General features: G+C 35.3%; 4 protein-coding genes across 7 annotated transcripts; all 4 read left to right on the forward strand.

The window, feature by feature from the left end:
• Nucleotides 1-1,105: 1,105 nt before the first annotated feature.
• On the forward strand, nt 1,106-10,751 carry LOC112712252 (myosin-1). 2 transcript variants are annotated; one of them, XM_025765082.3, is made up of 24 exons: nt 1,106-1,706; nt 2,495-2,883; nt 3,089-3,190; nt 3,323-3,466; nt 3,561-3,711; nt 3,825-3,852; nt 4,180-4,345; nt 4,452-4,515; nt 4,653-4,666; nt 4,757-4,841; nt 5,362-5,465; nt 5,602-5,740; nt 6,247-6,365; nt 6,572-6,724; nt 6,824-6,913; nt 7,321-7,398; nt 7,698-7,856; nt 8,195-8,401; nt 8,560-8,765; nt 8,897-9,032; nt 9,132-9,261; nt 9,350-9,496; nt 9,698-9,765; nt 9,880-10,751. In XM_025765082.3, exons 2-24 carry the CDS (start codon nt 2,500-2,502, stop codon nt 10,537-10,539), a joined length of 3,534 nt encoding a protein of 1,177 aa, XP_025620867.1. In that variant the 5' UTR covers nt 1,106-1,706; nt 2,495-2,499; the 3' UTR covers nt 10,540-10,751. The 2 variants fall into 2 exon arrangements, with proteins under 2 accessions (XP_025620867.1, XP_025620868.1); XM_025765083.3 differs by having other exon boundaries at nt 1,133-1,706; nt 2,500-2,883.
• A 978-nt stretch (nt 10,752-11,729) lies between these two features.
• LOC112712254 (FAD synthetase 2, chloroplastic) lies at nt 11,730-15,075 on the forward strand. 2 transcript variants are annotated; one of them, XM_025765085.3, is made up of 5 exons: nt 11,730-12,846; nt 13,134-13,186; nt 13,590-13,725; nt 14,166-14,341; nt 14,514-15,075. In XM_025765085.3, the coding sequence occupies exons 1-5, from the start codon at nt 12,584-12,586 to the stop codon at nt 15,023-15,025; spliced, it is 1,140 nt and encodes a 379-aa protein (XP_025620870.1). In that variant the 5' UTR covers nt 11,730-12,583; the 3' UTR covers nt 15,026-15,075. The 2 variants fall into 2 exon arrangements, with proteins under 2 accessions (XP_025620870.1, XP_025620871.1); XM_025765086.3 differs by having other exon boundaries at nt 12,464-12,846; nt 13,580-13,725.
• A 510-nt stretch (nt 15,076-15,585) lies between these two features.
• On the forward strand, nt 15,586-17,730 carry LOC112712256 (cyclic pyranopterin monophosphate synthase, mitochondrial). Its single transcript, XM_025765089.3, has 2 exons — nt 15,586-16,297; nt 16,792-17,730. The coding sequence occupies exons 1-2, from the start codon at nt 16,163-16,165 to the stop codon at nt 17,383-17,385; spliced, it is 729 nt and encodes a 242-aa protein (XP_025620874.1). The 5' UTR covers nt 15,586-16,162; the 3' UTR covers nt 17,386-17,730.
• Nucleotides 17,309-21,392, forward strand: LOC112712255 (uncharacterized). 2 transcript variants are annotated; one of them, XM_025765088.3, is made up of 6 exons: nt 17,309-17,446; nt 18,737-18,979; nt 19,188-20,049; nt 20,159-20,264; nt 20,573-20,778; nt 20,961-21,392. In XM_025765088.3, exons 3-6 carry the CDS (start codon nt 19,271-19,273, stop codon nt 21,229-21,231), a joined length of 1,362 nt encoding a protein of 453 aa, XP_025620873.1. In that variant the 5' UTR covers nt 17,309-17,446; nt 18,737-18,979; nt 19,188-19,270; the 3' UTR covers nt 21,232-21,392. The 2 variants fall into 2 exon arrangements, with proteins under 2 accessions (XP_025620873.1, XP_072059690.1); XM_072203589.1 differs by lacking the exon at nt 17,309-17,446 and adding an exon at nt 18,214-18,625.
• The last annotated feature ends 2,592 nt before the right edge of the window (nt 21,393-23,984 follow it).

Consider the following 23,984-nt stretch of genomic DNA (forward strand, 5'->3'; position numbering starts at 1 on the left):
ATAGTATTTTAAGGGATTATTTAAAATCAATAAGGTGTGGACCTAAATGTGAGATCCTGACTTTTTTAAGGGAAGGATGTCAATGGACTCGATGCTTAAGTTTGAAAGAATTTTAGGCAGTTTTTAAGTTGATTAGAAATTAAAAAAATATTTAGATCAAATAGAATATTTATAGAAGTAGGATGATAACTTATCTATTACCTCTTAAAGTCTTGTGATTTATATAAGTGGGTAGTTATTTTTTCATTATTGGACTGTTTTATTCAGACCATAACTTTATCTTTTGGATTATAGCATGATCAAATAGAAAGACCATTTTTTTTTCATATCTTATTATTTTTGTATTTATATTCTAAAATATATACAAACAAAGATAAAAAATAGATACTAAATTAAATTTCCCTCACATTATTACGAAATATGAATTAGGTTGTTGAAAATCAAAATTAATTTGTATATGCAAATTTTTTAAATACACATTTTCCTAAATGGTATAAAATAAAAGAAAAAGAAGAATAAATTTTTACATGATTTATCGTACAAGCTATTAGTAGTAATCTAATTACTTAATTGATATATGATAGCAAAAGCGCAGTTGTATCATGTATGTTGTTTTGGCAGCAAGCAACATAGTGGGTATCCCTACCTTATGGAAAAATGTTAATGATGTGAGACTCAACAACTAACGAATTATTGGTTCAATTTTGACATAGAAGAAACTCTACGACGCCATTTATTGATATTGATTAATTAAATTAAGAAAATGATATTATTTGTTAATTTTCCAACATCCAATTGATTACGTAGGCACTGAATGGTGAATGGAACACCGTCAAGTGACAACCATGTTTAAATTCCCAAAATCACCAGCATTAGTTGCCAGAAGTCGCAACATGGTGAGGGGTAGTTTCGTCAACAGAGCAAACACTTGGCTCCAACAAAACGGTGTGGCAGAATTTTCTTTTCAAATTCGGTTGGCAAAGAAAAACGCGGAACGCAAAAAAATTTAAAATTTAAAATTTCAAAAATTTATGTAACCGGACAACAATTGAAATGGTCAGGACCTCAGGCCAGCTTATGGTCCAAAATTAGACACAAAATAAATACACAGAATATGGTCAGAGAATAAAACATGCTAAAATCAAAATCTACTTCTTAGTTCTAGTAACATTAACAATGTCTCGTCACAATTAATTTGCTGAAATAAATATTCAATTAATTTTAGAGTGCTACATAATATTTTTTTAAATGTTTTAGATTTATCAGCAGATATAGAAATATTTATGAATAATAAAATAATGTTTTTAAAATTAGAACTAATCTCCCTCGTTGAGTTATTATTACTTTAAGCATGGAGGATTGAAAAAAAGCAAAAAGAGAAAAAAAGCTGCTTCTTTCATACCACAAATCACACTTCACAAAGACATAAACTCTTTTGATTTTGGATTTGGATGCTTCCTTCTATTTTCCTTAGCATCCAAACATTCCCTTCTTCATCCTCTGAACGCATTTAGTTCAGATTCTTCTTCGTCTTCTTCTTTACTGAGTTACCGAGTTCTGACTCGTTCAATGCTCAACCACAAGACTTGTTCAACCTCGGCGACGTTCTGCAAGATCTTAGCTTAATCCTTCTCCGATAACATTACGGAGCGATTCTTCACTTGTTTTCGGACTTCGATCGTAGCTTCATCTTACTCTTCTCTGAGGTAAGTGGATCTGCTTTGGAAAACTAAAACTCAAAATTATTCGTTGATTATGTGCTTTTGATTCTTCGTTTTGAGCTTCTTCAGCTTGATTACACGATAATGAGCAGGAACGGATGATTAATGTTTGTAGCGTTATCTTGATTTTTTTCGGTTTTTGATTTCTACTCGAGGAATTTCAACTTAGCTGATAGCTCTGTGTGTTCTAGTTCTCTGTTTGAAATTTTCAATGCTTGTGGAGTTTACTTTCTTAGAGATGGATGTTGAAGTAGAACTAAAGATCTGTTTCTGCGAATGTTGCAGCATTCTCTCTTTTTTTTCTTTTTAATTTCATAAGAGGGGAAAAAAAGCGTGAATAGTGAAGGTATTTTTTCAAAGGTGAATGAATTTGACGGAACAGATCGAGAATGTTTAGGTTCCATTACCGCAAAAGATGGTGTATGCTTAAGGGAATAAGGGTCCTTACTCTTAGGTTAGGCTAAGTGGGGTTGTGCCTGTTGTGTGAGGTTCATGAATCGTGTTTTGTTGAATTTTACAGCTTGGAATGAGGTTCTACGTGTCATTGAACACTTTAAGCCTGGAGCACTAGACAGTAGAGTCTGTATCTTAAGCTATGGTCCCCTCCATTATATGCTTATCTGATTAAGTCATTCTATGGGGCCTTCTCCTAAAGTTTGAGAGGTCCATTTGTTTAAAAAGTTAACTCCTTTCTTTTTGAAATAATATCTCTCTTTTTGCCAATTGCAATTGCTTATGGTAACCTTTATTGGTTGTGAATGAACTCTTTAAAGGGAAGATGTCTAGAACATCCAGTGTCCCACCTGCCTTCCAATCTATCAAGTCATTGCCTCCCGACTTCAAAGTTGCCAATAATCTGAACGGTGGTCTTTCAAGCAAGAATGGAGATGTTAGATTGAGAAGCGGTGATCCAGTTCGATCAAGTAGTCCTGCAAATGGTGCACTAGTAGTGGAGGTTTCTAAGGAAGTTCACGACTGTGCTAGCAACATGGATGTTTTCGATGAGGATTCGCCTTATAGTGGACAGCTTAGGTTGTTAGAAGAAGACAGGCCATCAAATGGGGATGAAGACTCAGAATCTGTTCCTTTGCCCCTCTCTTCAAATTCTACATCCTCTAGAGAAAGCAGGTGGTGTGATACAACTCCTTATGCTTCAAAGAAGGTACTTCTGGATTCAAATTTTAATTTCACTCTGCTTCTAGGCTTTGAAATCAGTTTATGATAACTGTGATGCAATTATTTAGTTGGATAACTGATGTAATTATTGAGTTCAAGAGATTGAGTTTTTCTGTTCTCATTATTAGTAAGACATGGATATTTTAGAATTTTCTATTTCTTTCCCTTACTTCTGAAGTTCGTTATTTCAGAAGGTTCAGTGTTGGCTTCAACTTTCAAATGGGAATTGGGAGCTGGTGAAGATAATAACATCTTCTGGAACTGAGTCTGTTGTTTCACTGCCTGATGGGAAAGTAAGATATGATCTAGAATTACGACAGTACACAGTGATGTTTGTTCCATCTAGCTGGACTCAGTGAGACAACTGGGAAATGCTCTTTTTGGTCTGATTAACTAACTTCAATATTTAACCTTTTTAATCATAGGTTTTAAAGGTACACGATGAAAGCTTAGTATCAGCAAACCCTGATATTCTTGATGGAGTGGATGACCTCATGCAACTTAGTTATTTAAACGAACCTTCGGTTTTATACAACTTACAATATAGATACAACCAGAATATGATCTATGTAAGTCTTTATATTGCTGATTTTTTCCCCTCATCAATTTGCTTCCTTATCATAAGTCATAACAGCTTATATGGCCATATCTTGTACAATTCAGACAAAAGCAGGGCCTGTTTTGGTTGCCATAAATCCCTTCAAGAAAGTTCCTCTGTATGGTAATGATTATATTGAAGCCTACAAGCGTAAAAGAATTGAAAGTCCTCATGTGTATGCCATTACTGACACAGCCATCCGAGAAATGATACGGGGTAACCTTTTCTTTCTTATCTTTTACATGTATGCATGAAGTTTTCAAATTTATGACCACTTACACCTTTTATTTGAGCAAATCCTTACTCTGGCTCTTTCTTCTCTTCTCCAGATGAAGTAAATCAATCTATAATTATAAGGTCAGTCTTCTTTTATGAATTCTAATTTTATGAGCAAGTTATCATTATTGGTTCAATCTAAGTTTAATCTTCTTGTTACTTGTGCAAGTAATGCTTGAATATTGTTTTAAGTCTTACACAAGATTAAAAGGGTCGCACAGTGACTCCATGCTTATACTGCTCTAGAAAAGTATTAGTTAGGGATAAGCTTCTCATTGCCGAAGTCTTGATACATTGGCTGAAGGAAGATACTTCAACATTCTGCATGAACTTGGATTTCTTAAATATTGTGCCCCTTAACACATTTGAATTAGGACCAATAATAATTCTTATCATCTACATATTCAGTGGCGAGAGTGGAGCAGGGAAGACTGAGACAGCAAAGATAGCAATGCAGTACTTAGCTGCCCTTGGTGGTGGAAGTGGAATAGAGTATGAGATATTGAAGACTAATCCAATACTAGAAGCCTTTGGTAATGGAAAAACATTGAGAAATGACAACTCAAGTCGTTTTGTAAGATTCCTCATTAATCATAGCAGTTCTTTCAGTTGGTCGTTCTTGAGACTTTTGATCTCATTTGATGCTAAATTATCTCTTAATTCGGTTGACTTTGTCACAGGGGAAGCTCATTGAGATTCACTTCAGTGAAACTGGAAAAATATGTGGTGCTAATATCCAAACATGTAAGTCGACTACTTAATTGTGACTGAAGCTACATTTCTTTACTTCCATTATAAGTTTTTAACAAAGTTGAAAATGTTTGCATCTATGTGCTGACTGTTAATCTGTGGTGCTCTTGGCATGATCATACCATAAACAGTTCTTCTGGAAAAGGTAATGATGCATTCTTCTGAGCTAGTTTTCTGTCTCAATTTCTGTTCATACTACATCAAGACACCTTAAATTTATTTGATATTTGAACAGTCTAGAGTTGTCCAATGCAATGAAGGTGAAAGGTCCTATCATATATTTTATCAGCTATGTGCTGGGGCGCCACCATCTCTAAGGGGTAATTGACTAATTGGCTTTTCTATCTTTCTTAGCTAACATATTTGCTGCATATTATGTATAGTTATTCATTCTCTGTTATGTAGGCCTTTTTATTTGAGGATAACCATGAAAACTATATGATTTCTTTATTCTGAGTTTCTTGGTCACCATTTATTCTCACAGTAATTATCCATGTTTGGACAGTATTTTGAGATCCATTTTCACCTATGTCTAGGACTCTAGGCTGATCTAGAATTGATTCTCAAGTGATACCTGTTTTTCCTGATTTTCTTTGATGAATAAAGTTGTTTTGATGTTTGATGCATGCAATTGTCTTCTTCCCTTTTTTTCCTACGGAAATCCATTATGTAAGCCCAATGAGCATGTAGTTCTTCTTTAGTGTTTTATTGATGGGGATATTTTATGTAGTGTTTAATTTTTATGGTAGTTTAAGCTTTTTGTACTTGTTTGTGTCTTCTAGTTAACCAAATAAGTGCTGTGTTATTATTTATTTTCTGATATTTGATGTTATGACTCAGAGAAGCTAAATCTAAGAAGTGCTGAAGACTACAAATATCTTAGGCAGAGCAATTGTTACTCAATTGTTGGTGTTAATGATGCAGAAGAATTTCGTATAGTCATGGTATGCATTTCCATTGTTTATGGAGTATATGCTTCCATATATTTTTTTTTTTTTCCTTCTGCTTTCACTGATGGATTGCATTTGAAACTATTGCTTGACATGCAGAGTACTTACTCATGCTGTTACTGATTTCCAGGAAGCACTGGATGTTGTCCATATTAGCAAAGAAGACCAGGAGAGTGTATTTGCAATGCTTGCTGCGGTATTATGGTTAGGAAATGTATCGTTTACAGTGATTGATAATGAAAATCATGTTCAAGCTGTTGAAGATGAGGGTAAGAAATTTCCAGATGTCTACAGATTGAATTTACTAGATAAAATGTTTTCTGCGCGATAGGTTTCAGATTATAAAAGCATATCTGTTTGGCTATCTTTTATAATATGTGAACACTTTTGGAAGATCCTCTCTTCTGCGAAAGCATTGAAATTAGCATGAGAAAATTAACCTAAATCTACAAGTTACATTACTGCATTTCCTCACTGTGAATGTCCCTGGATTTAAAAAACTTTCCTTTTTACTTTTGTATTTTTTTTCTTCTTTTTTTTTTGGGGTGGGGGGGGGGGGGTTAAAGAGGTTTTCTCTTAAATCTTTATTGGTGCACTTATGATGGAAACTTGGAAGAATATGACAGAAGTTCAACTCGAATAATTTTCATTTTGTATAATTGTAATATGCATACGGGCATGGGTTTCAACCATATCAATATTTCGTTTGCTTTCCTGTGTTATACATTAATCAATATCTTACTTGAAGATTAATTTTGTTTCCTCCTTTTTGAAGGGCTGTTCAGCGTTGCCAAGTTGATTGGCTGTGACATTGAAGATCTCAAGTTTACATTAACAACTCGCAAAATGAAAGTTGGCAACGATAATATTGTCCAAAAGTTGAAACTTTCTCAGGTAGTATAAGTACTGTGTTGACATTAACCTTTATTTGTAACTATTGAAAATATCAATTTCATGTGAGGCAAAATCTTCTGATTATGAATGTGTTTGTATTTCTGAATGAGTATATGCCAATTTTTGTCAATCAGCATTAATATTCCTGCATAAATTGGCAACATTGTATTAAGCTTGTCTTAAATGTAACATGTTTTATGGTGTAGGCTATTGATGCGAGAGATGCTTTGGCAAAGTCAATATATTCCTGCTTGTTTGATTGGATAGTTGAACAAATAAACAAATCTCTTGCTGTTGGTAAAAGACGCACAGGCAGATCAATAAGTATTTTAGATATCTATGGCTTTGAATCATTCAATGTATGATTATATCTTCCTTTCCTCTCCTCTTCTCTCTCTCTATTTGGTAATTATCCTGTTTGAAATGTTCTCCGTTCATGTTGTGTATTTTATATGCAGAGGAACAGTTTTGAGCAGTTCTGCATAAATTATGCTAATGAGAGATTACAGCAACACTTCAATCGTCATTTGTTTAAGTTAGAACAAGAGGTACGCGTCACATAGAAATGACTGCTAAACAAAACCACAATGGATAATGATGTTTTCATATCAATTCTAAATTCAAAAACAAAACCATTCTGGGGTCCTAGTTCATCTTGATTTCTCCCTGATTTTGTTACTTTAGATTTTTGGTCTTCTCTACTGGATTTTGCTTTGGGTCTTTTCCCTTATTAATAATCCTATACTGAATCATCTTTGATTGTCTTATTGGTATTACTTTTGAAGCAGTGGGGACTTATTTCCTACTATTTTTTAAGTTATAATATTGAATCACTTAAAAGTATTTTATTAAACCTTGTATATATATATAAGAACAAGGAAAATAAAAAAGGAAAAAAAAAACTGTTGCTCACCTCTCGTAGTTGAAATAAAAATTGTTTGCAACCTTGTTTCAGGAATATATACAAGATGGGATTGATTGGGCTAAAGTTGAATTTGAAGATAACCAAGATTGCCTTAATCTTTTTGAAAAGGTATATATCTTCCTTGCCCATTTTTTCTATGTAATATTCTGTAGTGTTTGATATTCATATTATGCAGGATAAGATTGAATCATGCTAAATCCTAATAAAAGTGAGCAAATCTATTGGACAAAGCAGGGCTTCCTTAATAATAACGATTAAGAAAGTAATCTGTATTGTTTTGACAGCAAATAGTCTGCCTGTCTCTGTGTGTGTGTGTTCTGGATGAAATTTGGTGTTGCTAATATATTTCTATTCTTTGTTGTGGAAATCTGCCATGTCTGATTAGAAAACTCCTTGTTTGTGTATAGAAACCATTGGGCTTACTATCCCTGTTGGACGAAGAGTCCACATTCCCAAATGGCACAGATTTAACATTTGCCAACAAGCTTAAGCAACATTTGAATTCTAATTCTTGCTTCAAAGGAGAACGAGACAAGGCCTTTACCGTATGTCATTATGCAGGGGAGGTATTAATCTGTTCATATTCATTTAATTTTACATTAGTTCTATTTTGTATATAGTGCTTGTGTATTTCCTTAATCTGAATATGTTGATGAGATTTTGAATGGAATTTGCAACTGCATGCAATTTGATATTCTACTGCGTTTTTGTATTCTGATGCTATTTGATGGATTATACATTTATGCTAGTAGTAATTAACCATAAATTTTTATTGAATCTTTCATATTTAATAAATTTTAAACTGACATACTATACTTTTTCTTATAAGCCGAGAGGTTTGCTTGTTGGTTAAAGTTTCACATCCTACCTGACTGTTTGATAATGTCACCTGTTTTTCCCTCAGGTAATTTATGATACAACTGGATTCCTGGAGAAGAACAGAGACTTGTTGCACTTGGATTCCATCCAACTTCTCTCCTCAAGTACATGTCATCTTCCTCAGAAATTTGCGACCCAAATGCTTACTCAGACTGAGAAGCCTGCAGTTGGTCCCTTACACAAGTCAGGTGGAGCAGATTCCCAAAAGCTAAGTGTTGCCACAAAATTCAAGGTACAGAACATTAATTAGTACAGAACATTAATTATGTTCTCCAAAACAAAACTTATGATGGCATACCATGCATTAGCACCTTAAATTTTCAGTTTCTTTTTTTAGGTTAAGATATTTATCTTGCTTCAATCAAACAAACTCTTTCTGTTGGCATCCAGGGACAACTATTCCAACTGATGCAACGATTAGAGAGCACTACACCACATTTTATCCGCTGCATTAAACCTAATAACCTCCAATCACCTGGATTATACGAGCAAGGCCTCGTACTGCAGCAGCTGAGATGTTGTGGGGTCCTGGAAGTAGTTCGAATATCTAGATCAGGCTTTCCCACTAGAATGTCCCACCAAAAGTTTGCCAGAAGGTATATAGAGAAAGACATCTTTCAATTAACATCTGCCCCCTTCCCAAATCTCATCCCACACCCCCTTACCCGTAGGATGATTTTTGCATGATTCTAACCCGTTTCTTGTTGACTTGGGAATGGTGTATCAGATATGGTTTTCTTCTCCTTGAAAATGTTGCATCTCAAGATCCACTTAGCGTTTCTGTTGCAATTCTTCATCAGTTTAACATTTTGCCAGAAATGTATCAAGTTGGTTACACAAAACTATTTTTCAGAACAGGACAGGTAAAGAGATGTCTACACTCTACATGAGTTTTCAAACTTCATTTAATCCTCATCTTTGAACTGGTTACTAATACTATGCTTCTTTGACCACTATTGCAGGTTGGAGTGCTTGAAGATACTAGAAATCGTACGCTCCATGGAATTTTGCGTGTGCAAAGTTGCTTCAGGGGTTACCAAGCTCGTTTGTACCGCAAAAATCTTTGGAGATCAATCACTACTCTTCAATCATGTATTTCCTTTTTCCCCTCCTAATATTTTCAGCATTTCATATTCCTTGAGGCTTATAACAGATGGAGACATTGTTACTGTTCATGCAGTTATCAGGGGAGAGAAAAGCAGAAAGGAATATGCAGCTTCAGTGCACAGACATAGAGCTGCTGTGGTTATACAAAAGAAGACGAAAACAATATTGGCGAGAAACAGATTGAAGACTACCATTGATGCTGCAGTTGTCATACAATCATGTAAGTACACGTCTGTTGCTAGGATGTTGAAAGTGGTGCTTGTAAAATCTCACCACCCCCAAAGATTTTCAAAACTCATGAAATCAAATATTCAAGTGTGCAAAGCAGCAATGGACATGAGTTGCATAGTTAGCAGACATTTTGTACGAGTTTGCTTATTAAAAAATTGTGTACGAGTTTTAATTTTGCTATATTTTGCAGTTATCCGTGGTTGGTTAGTCAGAAGATGCTCAGGGGATCTAAGTTTACTGAAATCTGGAGGCACAAAGGTATTTTCTCTTCTAATTTTAGGAACTATATTGCAAAATGATGCTATCATGGAATTTTATTGTGAAATCTTACTTTGTGAATTATGATACTTACAATGATGAATTACAAAACAGACTAATGAGTCAGATGAGGTTCTGGTGAAGTCATCTTTCCTAGCTGAATTACAACGCCGGGTACTTAAAGCTGAAGCTGCCCTCAGAGAGAAAGAAGAGGAAAATGACATCCTACAACAACGTCTTCAACAGTATGATAACAGATGGTCTGAATATGAATTGAAGATGAAATCCATGGAAGAAGTGTGGCAGAAACAAATGAGATCCCTACAATCTAGCCTATCCATTGCAAAGAAGAGTCTTGCTATGGATGATTCTGAAAGGAATTCAGATGCATCTGTTAATGCAAGTGATGACAGGGATTATAGCTGGGATATGGGAGGTAATCATAGGCGCCAAGAAAGCACTGGAACAAGATCAATGAGTGCTGGTTTAAGTGTTATAAGCCGGTTGGCCGAAGAATTCGAGCAGAGGAGTCAAGTGTTTGGTGATGATGCAAAGTTCTTGGTTGAAGTAAAATCTGGCCAAGTTGAAGCCAGTTTGAACCCAGACAAAGAACTTAGGAGATTAAAGCAGATGTTTGAAGCTTGGAAGAAGGACTATGGAGCAAGACTGAGGGAAACAAAGGTCATTTTGAATAAGCTTGGAACTGAAGATGGGTCAATTGAGAAAGCCAAGAAGAAATGGTGGGGAAGAAGGAATAGCACAAGGATGAGTTGATTTATTTTTCTTCTAAATATATATAATATAATCTGAAAGTGAGGAAAATACAATAGGAAAGATAAAATAGGTGTAATTGGGTTGGCTGTTGCTACTTGCTAGCCACCTTTCTTATTTATCAAAAATTTCGGCATACATACAAGCTTGTGAGTTGTGATTTGTGTATATCATTCCCTCTCCTTTTTGGTATGTCAATTGCATCTATATCGAAATTTTCTTTTGTTGTAGCTTAAATATTGGTGGTAATGCTAGAACGTGAGAAAAGGGAGTTGAATTAAGTTGATTTCAGAAAATAAGTTTTTAGCATTTTTTTGCGGAAGCAGGTTATGCAGGAGGTTTTTTTGCTTTTTGTTTCTGAAACTAGAATAGAACAGATTAAGGAAGAAGAAAATGAGGCAAGCATGTATCTTGGTTCGGTTTTTTTTGTGTCATGAAACTTACATCTAGTCTCCATCACAATTATAGTGGAATTTTCACTATAATCAAATTGATTATATATACCAATACCAATAAATTACAACATAATCTATCTAGTATGAAATTCTAAACTTTTACCTAAGCCTAGTTACCACCAAGTGTTGTTTCAATTTGACAAAGGAGAATTCATCGGTTCAATTAGCTACTAAGTGTTATCTCAACTTGACAAGGGGAATTAATCCTAGTTTATCAAATAACAAATACACAAAAATTTTCTTTGGCTTTTTCAATGCATCTCTAGTCTCTTTTTCTCTCATGGCTTTTTCAATTTTTTCCTCACCTAATATGTCTTTTTTTTCAATTATAGAAAGATGAACATTAGATAGTCATAATACCAAAATTTCAAATGAAGCACAAAATTGAAAGAAATTGTTTCAGCTCAAAAGTATGAAATGATGCTCAAGTGTCACTCTATTTTCCTTGTCTTTAAATGTTGATGTGAGGCCAGCTTTGTCGGGTGAGTCCCTCCCTTCAAATTGCTTCATTACCTCTTTATTTTTCTTGCTCATTCTGCCCGTTGCTGCTGCTGTCTTCCTTGGCATCATGGCATGTAATGCTTTTTCATTTTACTCCGCTACCTTTGTTGTCCAAGGAGCTGCTCCACTATCTCTACTGTTCTTGCATGTTTTTACTCTACCAACTTTTGAATTTTGATCCTCTGCTATCTTTGTTTTCTCTCATTCCTTATAATAATGCCAAATGTCTCTCACTTCTTTTTTTTTTTTTTTTCTTTTCTTTCTCTTAGCAAATACAGATCTTTCTTTCTTTGTGTGTTTGGTTCTAATTTGTCTTTATAAGCGTTAGACTGAAGCCTTAATTTTGTGTATTGGAAGTTTGTAAAATGACATGAGTTGAGCTAAGAGATGAAGTATTGGGCCTGCACCACTCACAAATCCATTAGCACTAATTTGAACTTTTAACCCAATAAATATTTGTTATCATATTTATATACCCAAAATTAATTCTAACTCAACAAATATATTAATTACAAAGCCCAAGAGCAGATTATATAAGTAGTCAGCTTACTCGTCCCTTGTTTGTTTAAACAAGTGTCGGAGATTTAAATTTTATCTTAAACATCGATAAACTCTTAAATGAAGTTTAGATCCGCAACGAATTAATCATTGACCTATACTATGGACAACAATAAATAAAATTTAGAATTTAGAATTCATAATTTAATATTTATGATTCAAAATTTAACAAATACTGCATTTTTTATTTTTTAAATGCATTAATATTTGTTCAATTATCATATGTATTTAAAATTGAGATTAATTAATTTATTTAATATCATATATTAAAAATTTTAAGAGTTAAATTAAGATTTTTCCTATTAATTCAATGTGTAGGTACCATCCGTACCAAGTATTCAAGATTATATCCTCTTTAAGTCTTTAATCAATGTGTTTTACCATATAAATGCTTCTATTTTTTCTATAATTTCAACGAAAATGTCTTGAAGAATCGGGGCGGTTTGTCACATGACCCAACTACCCGATTAACTAATTTATAGCCAAAGCAAGAAGGTGGAGAACCGCCATCAGAAAGAAAAATTGATGGTGCAATGTTGGGTTGTCGTGGCAGTCGCATTTCCCATCATTTTCGAGAGTGCGACCTTCATTTCCACCTTCCAACTACCTTCAGATTCGGTTACTCTGGACTTCAACCCCAAAGCTTTCAACTTTCCTTTCCATGTCTTCTGAAACCTTGTTGGGGAGGTCTCACCACCATTGTTGCCAACCATAACAGAGTGCAATCGAGGTCTTGCTGCTCTGCCACCCCACCCAAGCCTCGTGGCGAAATTCCCCTCCTTTTCAACTCTCTCAGGTTCTACTCTTTATTTCACTAAATGGGTTCTTTCCTTTTTCCAAAAAAAAAAGTTAAAAAATTGCTCATGGTTGTATGTAGGATTGTTGGATAGTTCTGAAAAATTGGTTTTGGTTTGATGTTAACATGCTGCTCATATAAAGCTAGCTAGTTCGAGGATTTGGATATCTAATTTGTCTTGTTTGTTCTGTTTGATTTATAGCAAAATTTTAAGTTTTTAATTGCATTATTTGTAATTGTGCTTTGGTCAATAATCGATTTATATGATACCCCTTCTTTCTCTGAAGCCAACAAGAAGACGAACGAGAAATGATCTCTGATGGAGTATCTTCAGTGGCAGGTTATTAGTCTCTTTCATTTCACCTTATGCTACTTTTAAACACCCCCCCCCCCCCTTTTTTTTTTCCCAATTGCATCCCAGTTGTATTGCAGGTAATTTGTTTTCTCTGATATTTGTTCCATTTTGGGTTTGAGCGAAGTAACTTGCTTTTTCAGGAGACAAAGTGATTGATGATATGTCTGAGCTGGCTCTGTCATTAACCTTGTAATCATTATTAGCATTGGACTCCTGTTTCTTTAAATTTGATTGATTTGTTGATTTGGTGTATCTTTTTAATTCTTTAGGCTATTTGCATCTTAATAGTGATGACGAACATGGTAAAAAAATAGAGCTTTAGCCTAAGAAGTGGAACAAATGTTCTATACTACTGTAGTATTGTTGACTCGATATTAGTCATTGCCAGGTGGAATTGTAGCATTGGGAAAGTTTGATGCTCTGCACATTGGTCATCGAGAACTCGCAATTCAAGCATCAAGGGCCGGTCCTCCATTTCTTTTATCATTTGTTGGAATGGCTAAAGTACTTGGATGGGAACCTAGGTATGGTTTAGTATTTGTTTGTATAGAGCCAGCCATGCATTCATCAGATAATCTTACACTTTTGGTTAATTGCTTCAACCAAAAATCGATTTCTGCCAAGATTTTGCTAATAGGTGAACTCTTCATTATAGATTGAAACAATTCAAGCATACAATGTTATTTAGCATAGGATCATAGTCAGATATAATTGAAGTGAGTATTAGGTTGAGTTTATGCGTTCTTCATATTTTTTACCCTTCCGCCGCAGCCCATGGAAATCAGTTAGCCATTATGCCCGAGTGGCATTGGCAGTTCAACTGTTGCCCTTGAATAGTGTAATCAATGTTGTATTTTGAATTCGCATATCAGATTCCAAATTACTGGAAATCGTAGCAGCATTTCTTGTTTAGTTATTAAGTCAGCGACAATAACATACATTTTGTTAATTGTTTCAAATACAGGCCTCCCATAGTTGCTACTTGTGATCGCAAGAGAGTTCTTTCATCATGGGTTTCTTATTGTTGCAACATGGTCCCTGAAGAGTTCCATGTTGAATTTTCAAGCGTTCGGCATCTCAGTCCGCAACAATTTGTTGAGAAGTTATCAAAAGAGCTTAGGGTACGCGGAGTTGTTGCTGGTAAACAAATATCTCTATAATTTACTGGCATTTGCACAAGTTATACTACAATACCTTACTCAAATACTGTTATTTGCTATTGGAACCTTTTCGCGAAACATAATCTACTATGTTGAACCAATATTTTATCTCACATAAACTGACAGAGGTTCTGCACCGGAACTTTCTGCAGGAGAGAACTACCGATTTGGATATAAAGCAGCCGGAGATGCGTTGGAGTTAATAAAGTTGTGTGAGGAGTATGGCATGGAAGCTTACATAATTAAATCTGTTATGGACAAGAATTCTGCAAATGTAACTTCTAGTAGTAATCCTAAAGAGAGGGGACAGGTTTCGTCTACCCGAGTTCGTGAAGCCCTTGCCGTAGGAGACATGGCCTATGTCTCGGAGCTTTTAGGTAGACAGCATCGTCTCATATTGAAGGCCACCAACCAAGAAAGGTTCGCGGTCGAGCAGCATAAGGTGTCTGCTCCTAAATCCTGCTTGTTGAATCTAGCACCAAAGGAAGGTTTATATGAGAAGTGTTCACTTTTACTTGGTCAAGAAAATGTTGTGCAGTGTAGGGTAGTTATTGACAAGAAGTTTGTCCATGTAGAAACAGATTATGATGGAGGTCTGAGTGATATTTTTGGTGCTCCAAATTCGCAGTTCTTGCCTATTGAATTTGGTGATTCCAGGACTTGACATGATTCAGTTTAATTCATAATAATAATTATTAATTATATCCATTCAAATCAACAGTATACTGAATCATTATGGGTGATGAACATACCCGAAAATGGTTGGGAAAGTGGGATGTGTTTTATTTTTGAGTATATATTCTACCCTCTTGTTAATTCTGCCAAACCAAGTGCTAATATTCCTTGAATAAGTGAATTGGATCTTCTAAATAGATTTTAGGTTTTGAGGGAAAATCACAAATAATCTTAAGTAATTTTTAATCATACACTTAAATTTTTAACAAAATTTAATTACTAAATCAATCTTCAGAGTTTTATTTTGTTAGAATTAATCTAAGAATTTTAATTTTTTTTATAAATGTTAAATTTTTATCAAATAATGATGTCTTTATTAGAGACCAATAAAGACTGATTTATTATTATTTTAAAACAATTTAATATTTTTTAAAGGCTTATTTGAAATATTATTCTTAGATTTTTCTTTGTATATTTTAATATTTTTATTAAAGAAATTTATAACTTTTTACTTAATTATCTTACATGTAAACTCATGATTTTTTTTTTATATCTTGGGCTCTATTCATCCCCTCACAACATGCACAGAAACAATTCTCCTTTTCTTTTTTTGGAGTACACTAAGTAGCTCTCTTTTCTAGAGAGTAATTTTTTTTTGGTTTTCCACAGTATCTCCCAATCTGGCAGGTCAATGACTAATTTGTGGCGGTACTGAGCTCCATTTAAGAGTTTACCGCTGGCCAATGAGTTGCTGCATGCACAAAGCGGGATTCGAACCCTCGACATTTATTTAAGCAGACTAATGAGCTAACCAATACACCAACCCAACTTGGTTTTCTAGAGAGTATTTTAATTGCCAATTAGTGTCAACCTATGCAAAAAAAAGCCCAAAAGAAAAAAAAAAGTTCTGAGGAGTCTTTTGCAGCAAAGGAAAGCAACCATTTTCTCTTGTCTGCTCTCTGCTGTCAGTGAATTCTTTCTTGTCTGCTGTTCAAAATTGATGTAGTTCCCGATTTCCAATCTAGCAAGGCTTTTCATTCCTCAATTCCTTATCAAGGTTCCATTCCAACTTTCAAGTACACATTCTTCATTTTGCTTTGGTTGCAGCTCTGATCCCTAAAATCAAATGTTGCTTCGTCGAATAATAACATGTCCTCACTCCAAAAGGATGCTGTGCACTTCCTCTTCTTCTTCTTCTTCTTCTTCTTCTTCTTCTATTAGCAACTGCGACTTCACAAGTGCCATTCATGAACTCAACAAGGTCTTCTTCCTTTTCTTCTATTAAATACTAAACTTTAACCTAATTTTTACGTAAACTTTGTTTTGCTCTTCAATTATCTATAATTATTCTTTTTTACTGACTTCTAAATTGTTAAAGGTACTTTACCTGAAATTCGTTATCTATAATTTCTATTTTTGTGTTCATTATCTTCCATAAAATTGTTGGTAGAGTTAGAATTAGAATACTATTAGTACACCTATACATATGAATTTGATTAAAGTGACAAATAAACAACCGAGGATTTACATTTCGGATAGATTAGTCTCTAAATAACAAAAGGACCAATAAAGTTTTTCGGATAACAAACGCTTACAAGATAGTTCAAATTAAGACGGATTAATTTAAACGGAGTGTGTCTACATTTGTCATTCTAAAAGATTTTATTGGTATTTTTTTTTAAGGACTAATATTTTCAAAGTGTAAATCCTCAAGATTTATTTGTTACTTTACTCATTTGATTATTACTGTTTCAGGAAATGGAATCTGTATTTGGTGAGCCTCCTGGTGAGGGATTGGCTAGCTCTGCAAGCAATGTTCATGTCAACAATGAATCAAAGATGATGATGTCTCAAAAGATAGATGAAAATTCTTTTGAATTGACTCACACTGGCCATTCAGGGGAAGCTCAAATGGTGGATGTGTCTCCCAAAGAAAGTAGTAAGCGAACCGCCATTGCCGGTTGCAAGGTACTTCTTGGAAAGAAGGTGTTCAACTTGGTCTCAGCTAATCAAATGGCAAAAGGGGATGTGCTTACCGTCGCGAAAATCGCCGGGATAACTGCTGCAAAGCAAACCAGCAGCCTGATTCCCTTGTGCCATAACATAAACCTTACACATGTGCAGGTGGATTTGAAGCTGAATCACGACGAATTCAGTGTGATGATAGAAGGGGAAGCTGCAACAACAGGAAGAACTGGGGTTGAGATGGAGGCTATGACAGCAGTTTCTGTTGCTGGGTTAACAGTTTATGATATGTGCAAGGCTGCTTCAAAAGATATAGTCATTACAGATATAAGGCTCAAGCATAAATCTGGTGGAAAGAGTGGAGATTGGTCTTGGAAACAATAGATTTATTTTGAGCATTCCAATGGATTTCCACCAATGAAAAAGAAAGAATCATATTTCTCAGGTAGTTTAGATCCTCACCATCTTAATTCCACCTTTGATGAATCACATTTTTTTAGCTGGCTTTTCTTTCCTTTCATATTTTGGTTACCCACAGTATCAGGCCAAGGACTAATCTGTCGCAGATTGGAGTTTTAGGATCTGCTACTGGTCAATGAGTTGTTGCATACATAAAACGGGATTTGAACTCCCAACATTTGCTTAAGCGGATTAGTGAGCTAACTACTAAGCCAACCCAACTTGATTTTTTTTCTTATTATATAGAATTAGAATGTCAATTTTGAGCAAGGTCTGATGGATTTTGATTATCTCCAATTCTATTTTGCTTTTATTTTTAATTTATTTATTAAATATGTATAATAGTAATAATCTTTTGATTAATCATGATTTAGTGACTAAGATGATGTTATGTCACGTAATCAATAGATAATCAATATATGACTCTGCTGACATTAGATTGCTTATTTTGAAATTTGACTTTTCTCTGTTTACAAAGTCAGACATTGACTAACAAAAGTGGATGGAAAAGGCCAATCACTATACGTTGATGTGCTGTGAACTTTTATTTTTGTCGTTTAAATCATGTTAAAAAGGCTTTTACTTTTTCAAAACTTTAAAAATTTAATCTAATAAAATTAAACTAGATTTTAAAGAAAATTTTGGATTCTATGTAACTATAATTATTTATTATTCAAAGGATACAACCATAACTCCACAAGTCAGATGGGTTATTTTGTTTTATAAATATTGATACGTGGTATCAATAATTTTGTGATACATCATCCAACTGATATCACCAAAAAATTATAAAAAATAAGAGTGAAATTATCATTTATCTAATTCATATCTTTTAGCCACTAATTTTAAACTATGATCACTTGATAATTAAATTTACACACACATAATCCTTAAAGAATCCTTAATTCTTACCAAAGTCAAAACCTACCCTCTTTTTTTTTTCAGTCTCAAGTTTAATCCTAAGGCTAATATATAAACATGTGAAGGGGCAAAAGCGTCTTTCAAAATCAAAACTAAAGTATGGGTCGCATGAATGACAGAATGAGTCATATCATTATCAATTATCATTCCCATACCTTCCCCCATCTTAATTAATCTTATCATATTCAACTCCCATATTCGTCACTTTGGACGGTTGGAGTATGGCACCACGTGGCTCAATCCGGTTGGTCCATTCTCTTTCACCAGAGCCCCAACATTATAGGAAAAATAACTACCTTTTTTAAGAGAAACCTTCAACTATTTTATTATTTATTACTTTTTTCTTTTCATTCAGGTTGCGTTGCGTTGGTTTTACAAAGAGAGAGGAGACAACGAAAGGGGTTTAAACTCAATTTGATTCCAATTGGGTGACCCCATTCCATAAATCAGCATTTATCTTTGTGGGTCGGTGCGGTGTTTTGTTTCTGTTCACACTCAGATTCTTCTCTTCCAATCGGGCTGTCGAATCAACATTGACAGCCCGGTTCCTTGGAGACGCATATTCAAAGTTTCAAACCCCACAAATTCCAAATTTCAGGTTCTTCTTCTTCTTTGGAATAATCTCTTCCACCAACCGAATATACCTTAACGCTTTTATTCCATTATTTTACTCCGCGTTCCTTTCACGTTTCAAATTTGATACAACCCCACCTACCCTTTTTCTCTATCCCAATTTTTTTTTCCTTCTGGGTTGTCTTTGCTTCACGTAAAGCATTGTTTTTTGCCATCAAAATTGAATTTTGCAGGTGTTCGGATTTTGGGGTTTGGTTGAGCTATTGACAAGGGCGACAAGGCGTTAATGGTATTTGGCATTAAATTTGTGTGATCAATGAGTAACTTTTCAGGAGCCATTCAGCGACCCCTTGTTGCTGCTGCTGCGGTTGCTGTGGCTTCTTTCTCTGCCGAGTTTTCTGATAAATTCCCATCCAGTGGAACAACATCATCATCAACAACAACAACAACAACAACAACAACAACAAGTGATTATTGCTCTACCTCCAATTTGGCACATTCCACGGCATGCAATTCAATACAACAACTTAGTACAGCATGGGTTTCTCATATCTCCGTTTCAAAACTTGCGGATCTTTCTTTTGTGACACGGATTCCAGCACCTTTGCCTAATGTCAAACTCCGGGTGCCAAGTTTGGGCCACAATTGTGCTTCCAATTTTTACCATTCTTCTGTTGCTTCATCGCCGCTTCTTTGGAATGTGTATCGATCTGCTGAATTCTCTAGATTGCCTAGGCCTTGTGTGCATTCTCGTGGTGTGTCCACTTCATCTTCTGAGGGCATGTATGAATGGCATTTGCCCCAACCAAGTGCTGTATTGGACGGTTCGTCTGTGAAGTCGAAGACTGTTGTGGTCTTGTTGGGATGGTTGGGAGCAAAGCAGAGGCATCTGAACAAGTATGCAGAGTGGTATACTTCGAAGGGGTATCATGTCATTACCTTCACGTTTCCCATGGATGAGGTCCTCAGTTATAAGCCAGGAGGAAAAGCTGAACAGAATGTTCATTTGCTTGTAGACCACTTGGCTGATTGGTTAGAAGGGGAAAATGAAAAGAATATGGTCTTTCATACTTTCAGCAACACTGGATGGTTAACGTAAGTTGTGACATTTGTTAAGTATACAAGCATAAAATCTGGATTATTCTTCTTTGGTGAGAAGCATTTGTTCCTTGCTTGATTGGTTTGGTATTTTACATTGTTGCAGATATGGGGTTATTCTGGAGCAATGCCAAAAGCAGGGCCTGTCTATAATGGATAGGATTAAGGGCTGCATTGTAGATTCTGCACCTGTTGCATATCCTGATCCTGAGGTATTGCACTTGTTAGACTCAGCGAATTGTTGTGGATATGTATCTCTAACATGCTTGTTTTCTGAATTCTTTGCTTTTCAATATTATTATTCTGAGTTACATTTGCGTTTGTTGGATTGTGACTCTGGCATTCAATCATTTTGTTTGATCTCTCAGACATCTTAGGACTTGACATTAGCACTTGCACATTTGTCACTCTTTGATTTTTTAATTTTCATGTCTTTAGTTTGCATTGGAAGATTAGAAATCAACCAATATGCTGAAGGTTTATGCTATATGTGATTTTAATTATCCAGTTACTTTCTCAGGTATGGGCTTCAGGTTTCTCTGCAGCGTTTCTCAAGAAAAGAAGTGTGGCCACAAAGGGATATGTAACCTCTAATGAATCCGGCATTAAGGTATCAATTGGCCGCGAGGAAGCTTCAGGACCCAAACCTGCACTAACTGAAGCAGCTTTGCTATTAATACTAAAGAAATTTTTTGAGATCACTCTGAATCTCCCTACAGTGAATAGGTAAGGTCTTTTAATTCATTCCTTGCTTCTAAGATAAAGCTGATAAGAAAATATCATGATAAAATTTCCTATGTAAAAGTTATTGTATCTTCTAAAGTGTAACCAACCAAGAGCATTATTTTCCTAAATGAATATCTATCTTTTGAGTTTCTAACCATAATGGTAATCTTATTGTAATGCAGGAGGCTCTCTGATGTTTTGAATGTGTTATCATCAAAGCAACCAAGCTGTCCTCAGTTATACATCTATAGCACTGCAGACAGAGTTATACCTGCAGACTCCGTGGAGTCGTTCGTCGAGGCGCAGCGCAAATCAGGGCATGATGTGAGGGCATGCAATTTTGTGTCCTCACCCCATGTTGATCACTTTAGAAATCACCCCAAATTGTACACCTCTCAGGTCAATCAATTTCTTGATGAGTGTGTGGTTAACAAATGTAAATCTTCTCACTAACTCTTTATAGCTCACTAGTCATACAGCTCACCTTTGATTCATTTTGAGAGCAACCCTTCCATTTAAAGATTGTGGTTGCCATTGTATCAAAGTCAACCCCTCATGGGGAATTATATAATTGTTCATTCTTTTCCCTATTGAAAATTTTATAATTTTGTTGATTTTTTTGGTTATTAGATGTCATACTTCCTTGATTGATTGTCCCTCTGATCAAACTCAGCAGATGTTAGATTTTTTTTTTTTTCTTTGGTATTGGATGTTAGTTATCTAATAAAACCTAATGGTTATAGTCATAATTGGCATGTGAGAAATTGAATTGGACTAGTGGAATGTGAAGTCTGATTCAAGGTTTATTTTGAATTTGACCAAGTTGTAGGGTCATTCTTCTGTTGGTCCAAACAAAAGGGTTAATAAGGGCCACATAACATACCGTTGGCTACCACATAAGAATAATAATCAGCGTTTTTCATGTGAGAATATAAACTGTAGCCTTATCCTCCTAAACAATTTGCCTAACTCCCTTTATTAAGAGCCAACAAGAAAGTAGCACCACCTAATAAGAATGAATTAAGGGGAAAATGTTCCACTTGCTTTTAATATACTATATTATGACGAATTAATTGTATAAATTTAACAGAAACTATTGGTCCTGATTAAGAACATTTATAGATATGCTGATGTCTATTTCTAACTAGAGAAATTTTAAATTTTGAGAAACTGCTTTATTGTGTCTAAAAATAAGTCTAAATAATTTGGTGTCTATTATATGTCTTATTTTTATGAACGTTGAATTTTATTAAATGAAAATAAAAAGATGCATTAAAAAAAATATTGATAAATTTTAATAAAATAAAATATACCAATACATATATAAATAAATTTTTATTTTTCTATATATTTTAAACAAATAAATAAATACAGAACTTATAAATATATAAAAAATTATATAAATAAATCTTAAATGATTGTTTTTAAGCATTTTGAATGAGTTAAACAGTCAACTCATTAGTTCGTTTTAACTAAGTGTTATAATTGTATTAGGACATTATAAGTCTTAGTAATTTAGGCACCTTTTAGTTGATGTGTGTGCGCGTCAAAGACAAAGATACATAGAATTGATGGGATGATAATTCATTCTCTTATTTTATAAATATTGAATTTGAAATTGAATTTTATTTGTGGTGTTTTTTTTTTTTTGCTGTAGATGGGATGATAATTTATTCTTTGTTTGAGTTGATGTTTAAATTGATGGATATTTGTATTCGTTATGTTGATTTTTACTTTTTTGGCAATTTTGCAGTAGTTTTAATGCTTATGGGGTTGATTTTCTTTTGGATTAAGAATTGCCAAAAAAAAATTCTGTGTTGGTTTAAAGATGGTGTTGCCATGGTAAATTGGAATGATTTTGAGAGTGACAAAAAGTGATCATGGCAATACAGGAATGATGAGGGTGTTCATACCCTGGCCCAATACAAAGGCCCAGGTCCAATCAAAAGGCCTAATCTAAAGGATTAGAGCCTAGCTAAGTACCGACCTTCACATAAGAAGTCGGTATCAACCATGACTTGGTCAGAAGAGGTCGGACGAAAGATTAGCTGGCAGGTAAACACTCATTCAAATGAGCAACCGCCCCTAAAATCTCTCTAACCGCCTCATAAAGCCATATCTTAACCTCCCCAAGATAATAGGGACGGTTACCACCCTAAAGATACGGCACTACACCAACGGTGGTTATTGGCTCATCTCTATAAATACACTGACACGCCCTCAGGTATCTCTAAGTCCAATACTCTCTAAGACCTGCTTACGCTCTTGCTAACTTAGGCATCGGAGTGTCTTTGCAGGTACCACCCCCCATTCACACGCGAGCACAAGTCGGACGGAGCCTTCCGAGTCACGGACCTGCCCGGAGTCCTCCTCCATCACACACTTGGGCCGCCTAACGCCATCCGCGTTATTAATCTCCGGTTACCTACCGTAACATTGGCGCCGTTGCCGGGGACCCGAGAGATCATTCAACGATGGCGGATAGATCCCACGAAGAGGGCCATGTGGAAACAGATTCTGACCAAGAGAATCTGGACATGGGAAATGACAATGAAAACACAGCCCAACAACAAGATAACGATCAACACAGAGAGGGTACCTCCGGAGTAAAGAATCCGAAGGTAAATTCCTCAGATGGACGTGAATCAGAAAAGGGCGGACCACCTCACGTAACTGAACTAATGGGATTGGTCCATAGCCGCTTGGAGCAATTGGAACAAGAGCGGGAGAGGCAAAAGGAAACCGAAAGGTACCTTAAAGAGGAGATGGAACGGCGAAAAGAGTTAGAAAGGAAACTCTTACAGCTAGAATCCTCCCTCAAGAACTCCCGTGATGAAGGAGAAGATCAACTCCCGGGCGGAGAAGATCCTTTCAGCGAAGACATCATGAGGGCAAAAGTTCCAAGGAACTTCAAAAGCCCTGATATGGACCTCTATGATGGAACTACGGATCCCAAGCATCATCTTAGCAACTTTAAAAGTCGGATGTATCTAGCCGATGCCTCCGACGCTACGAGATGCAAGGCTTTCCCGACCACTTTATCGAAAGCAGCTATGAAGTGGTTCGATAGCCTCCCCCCAAGATCCATCACTAGTTTCGAAGACCTCTCAAGGAAATTCCTGATGAGGTTCTCAATCCAAAAGGATAAAGTAAAACATGCACCGAGCCTCCTGGGAATAAAACAGGAGGTCGGAGAGTCTTTACGA

This window comes from Arachis hypogaea, chromosome 9 (assembly GCF_003086295.3).
Source record: "Arachis hypogaea cultivar Tifrunner chromosome 9, arahy.Tifrunner.gnm2.J5K5, whole genome shotgun sequence".
NCBI lineage: Eukaryota > Viridiplantae > Streptophyta > Magnoliopsida > Fabales > Fabaceae > Arachis > Arachis hypogaea.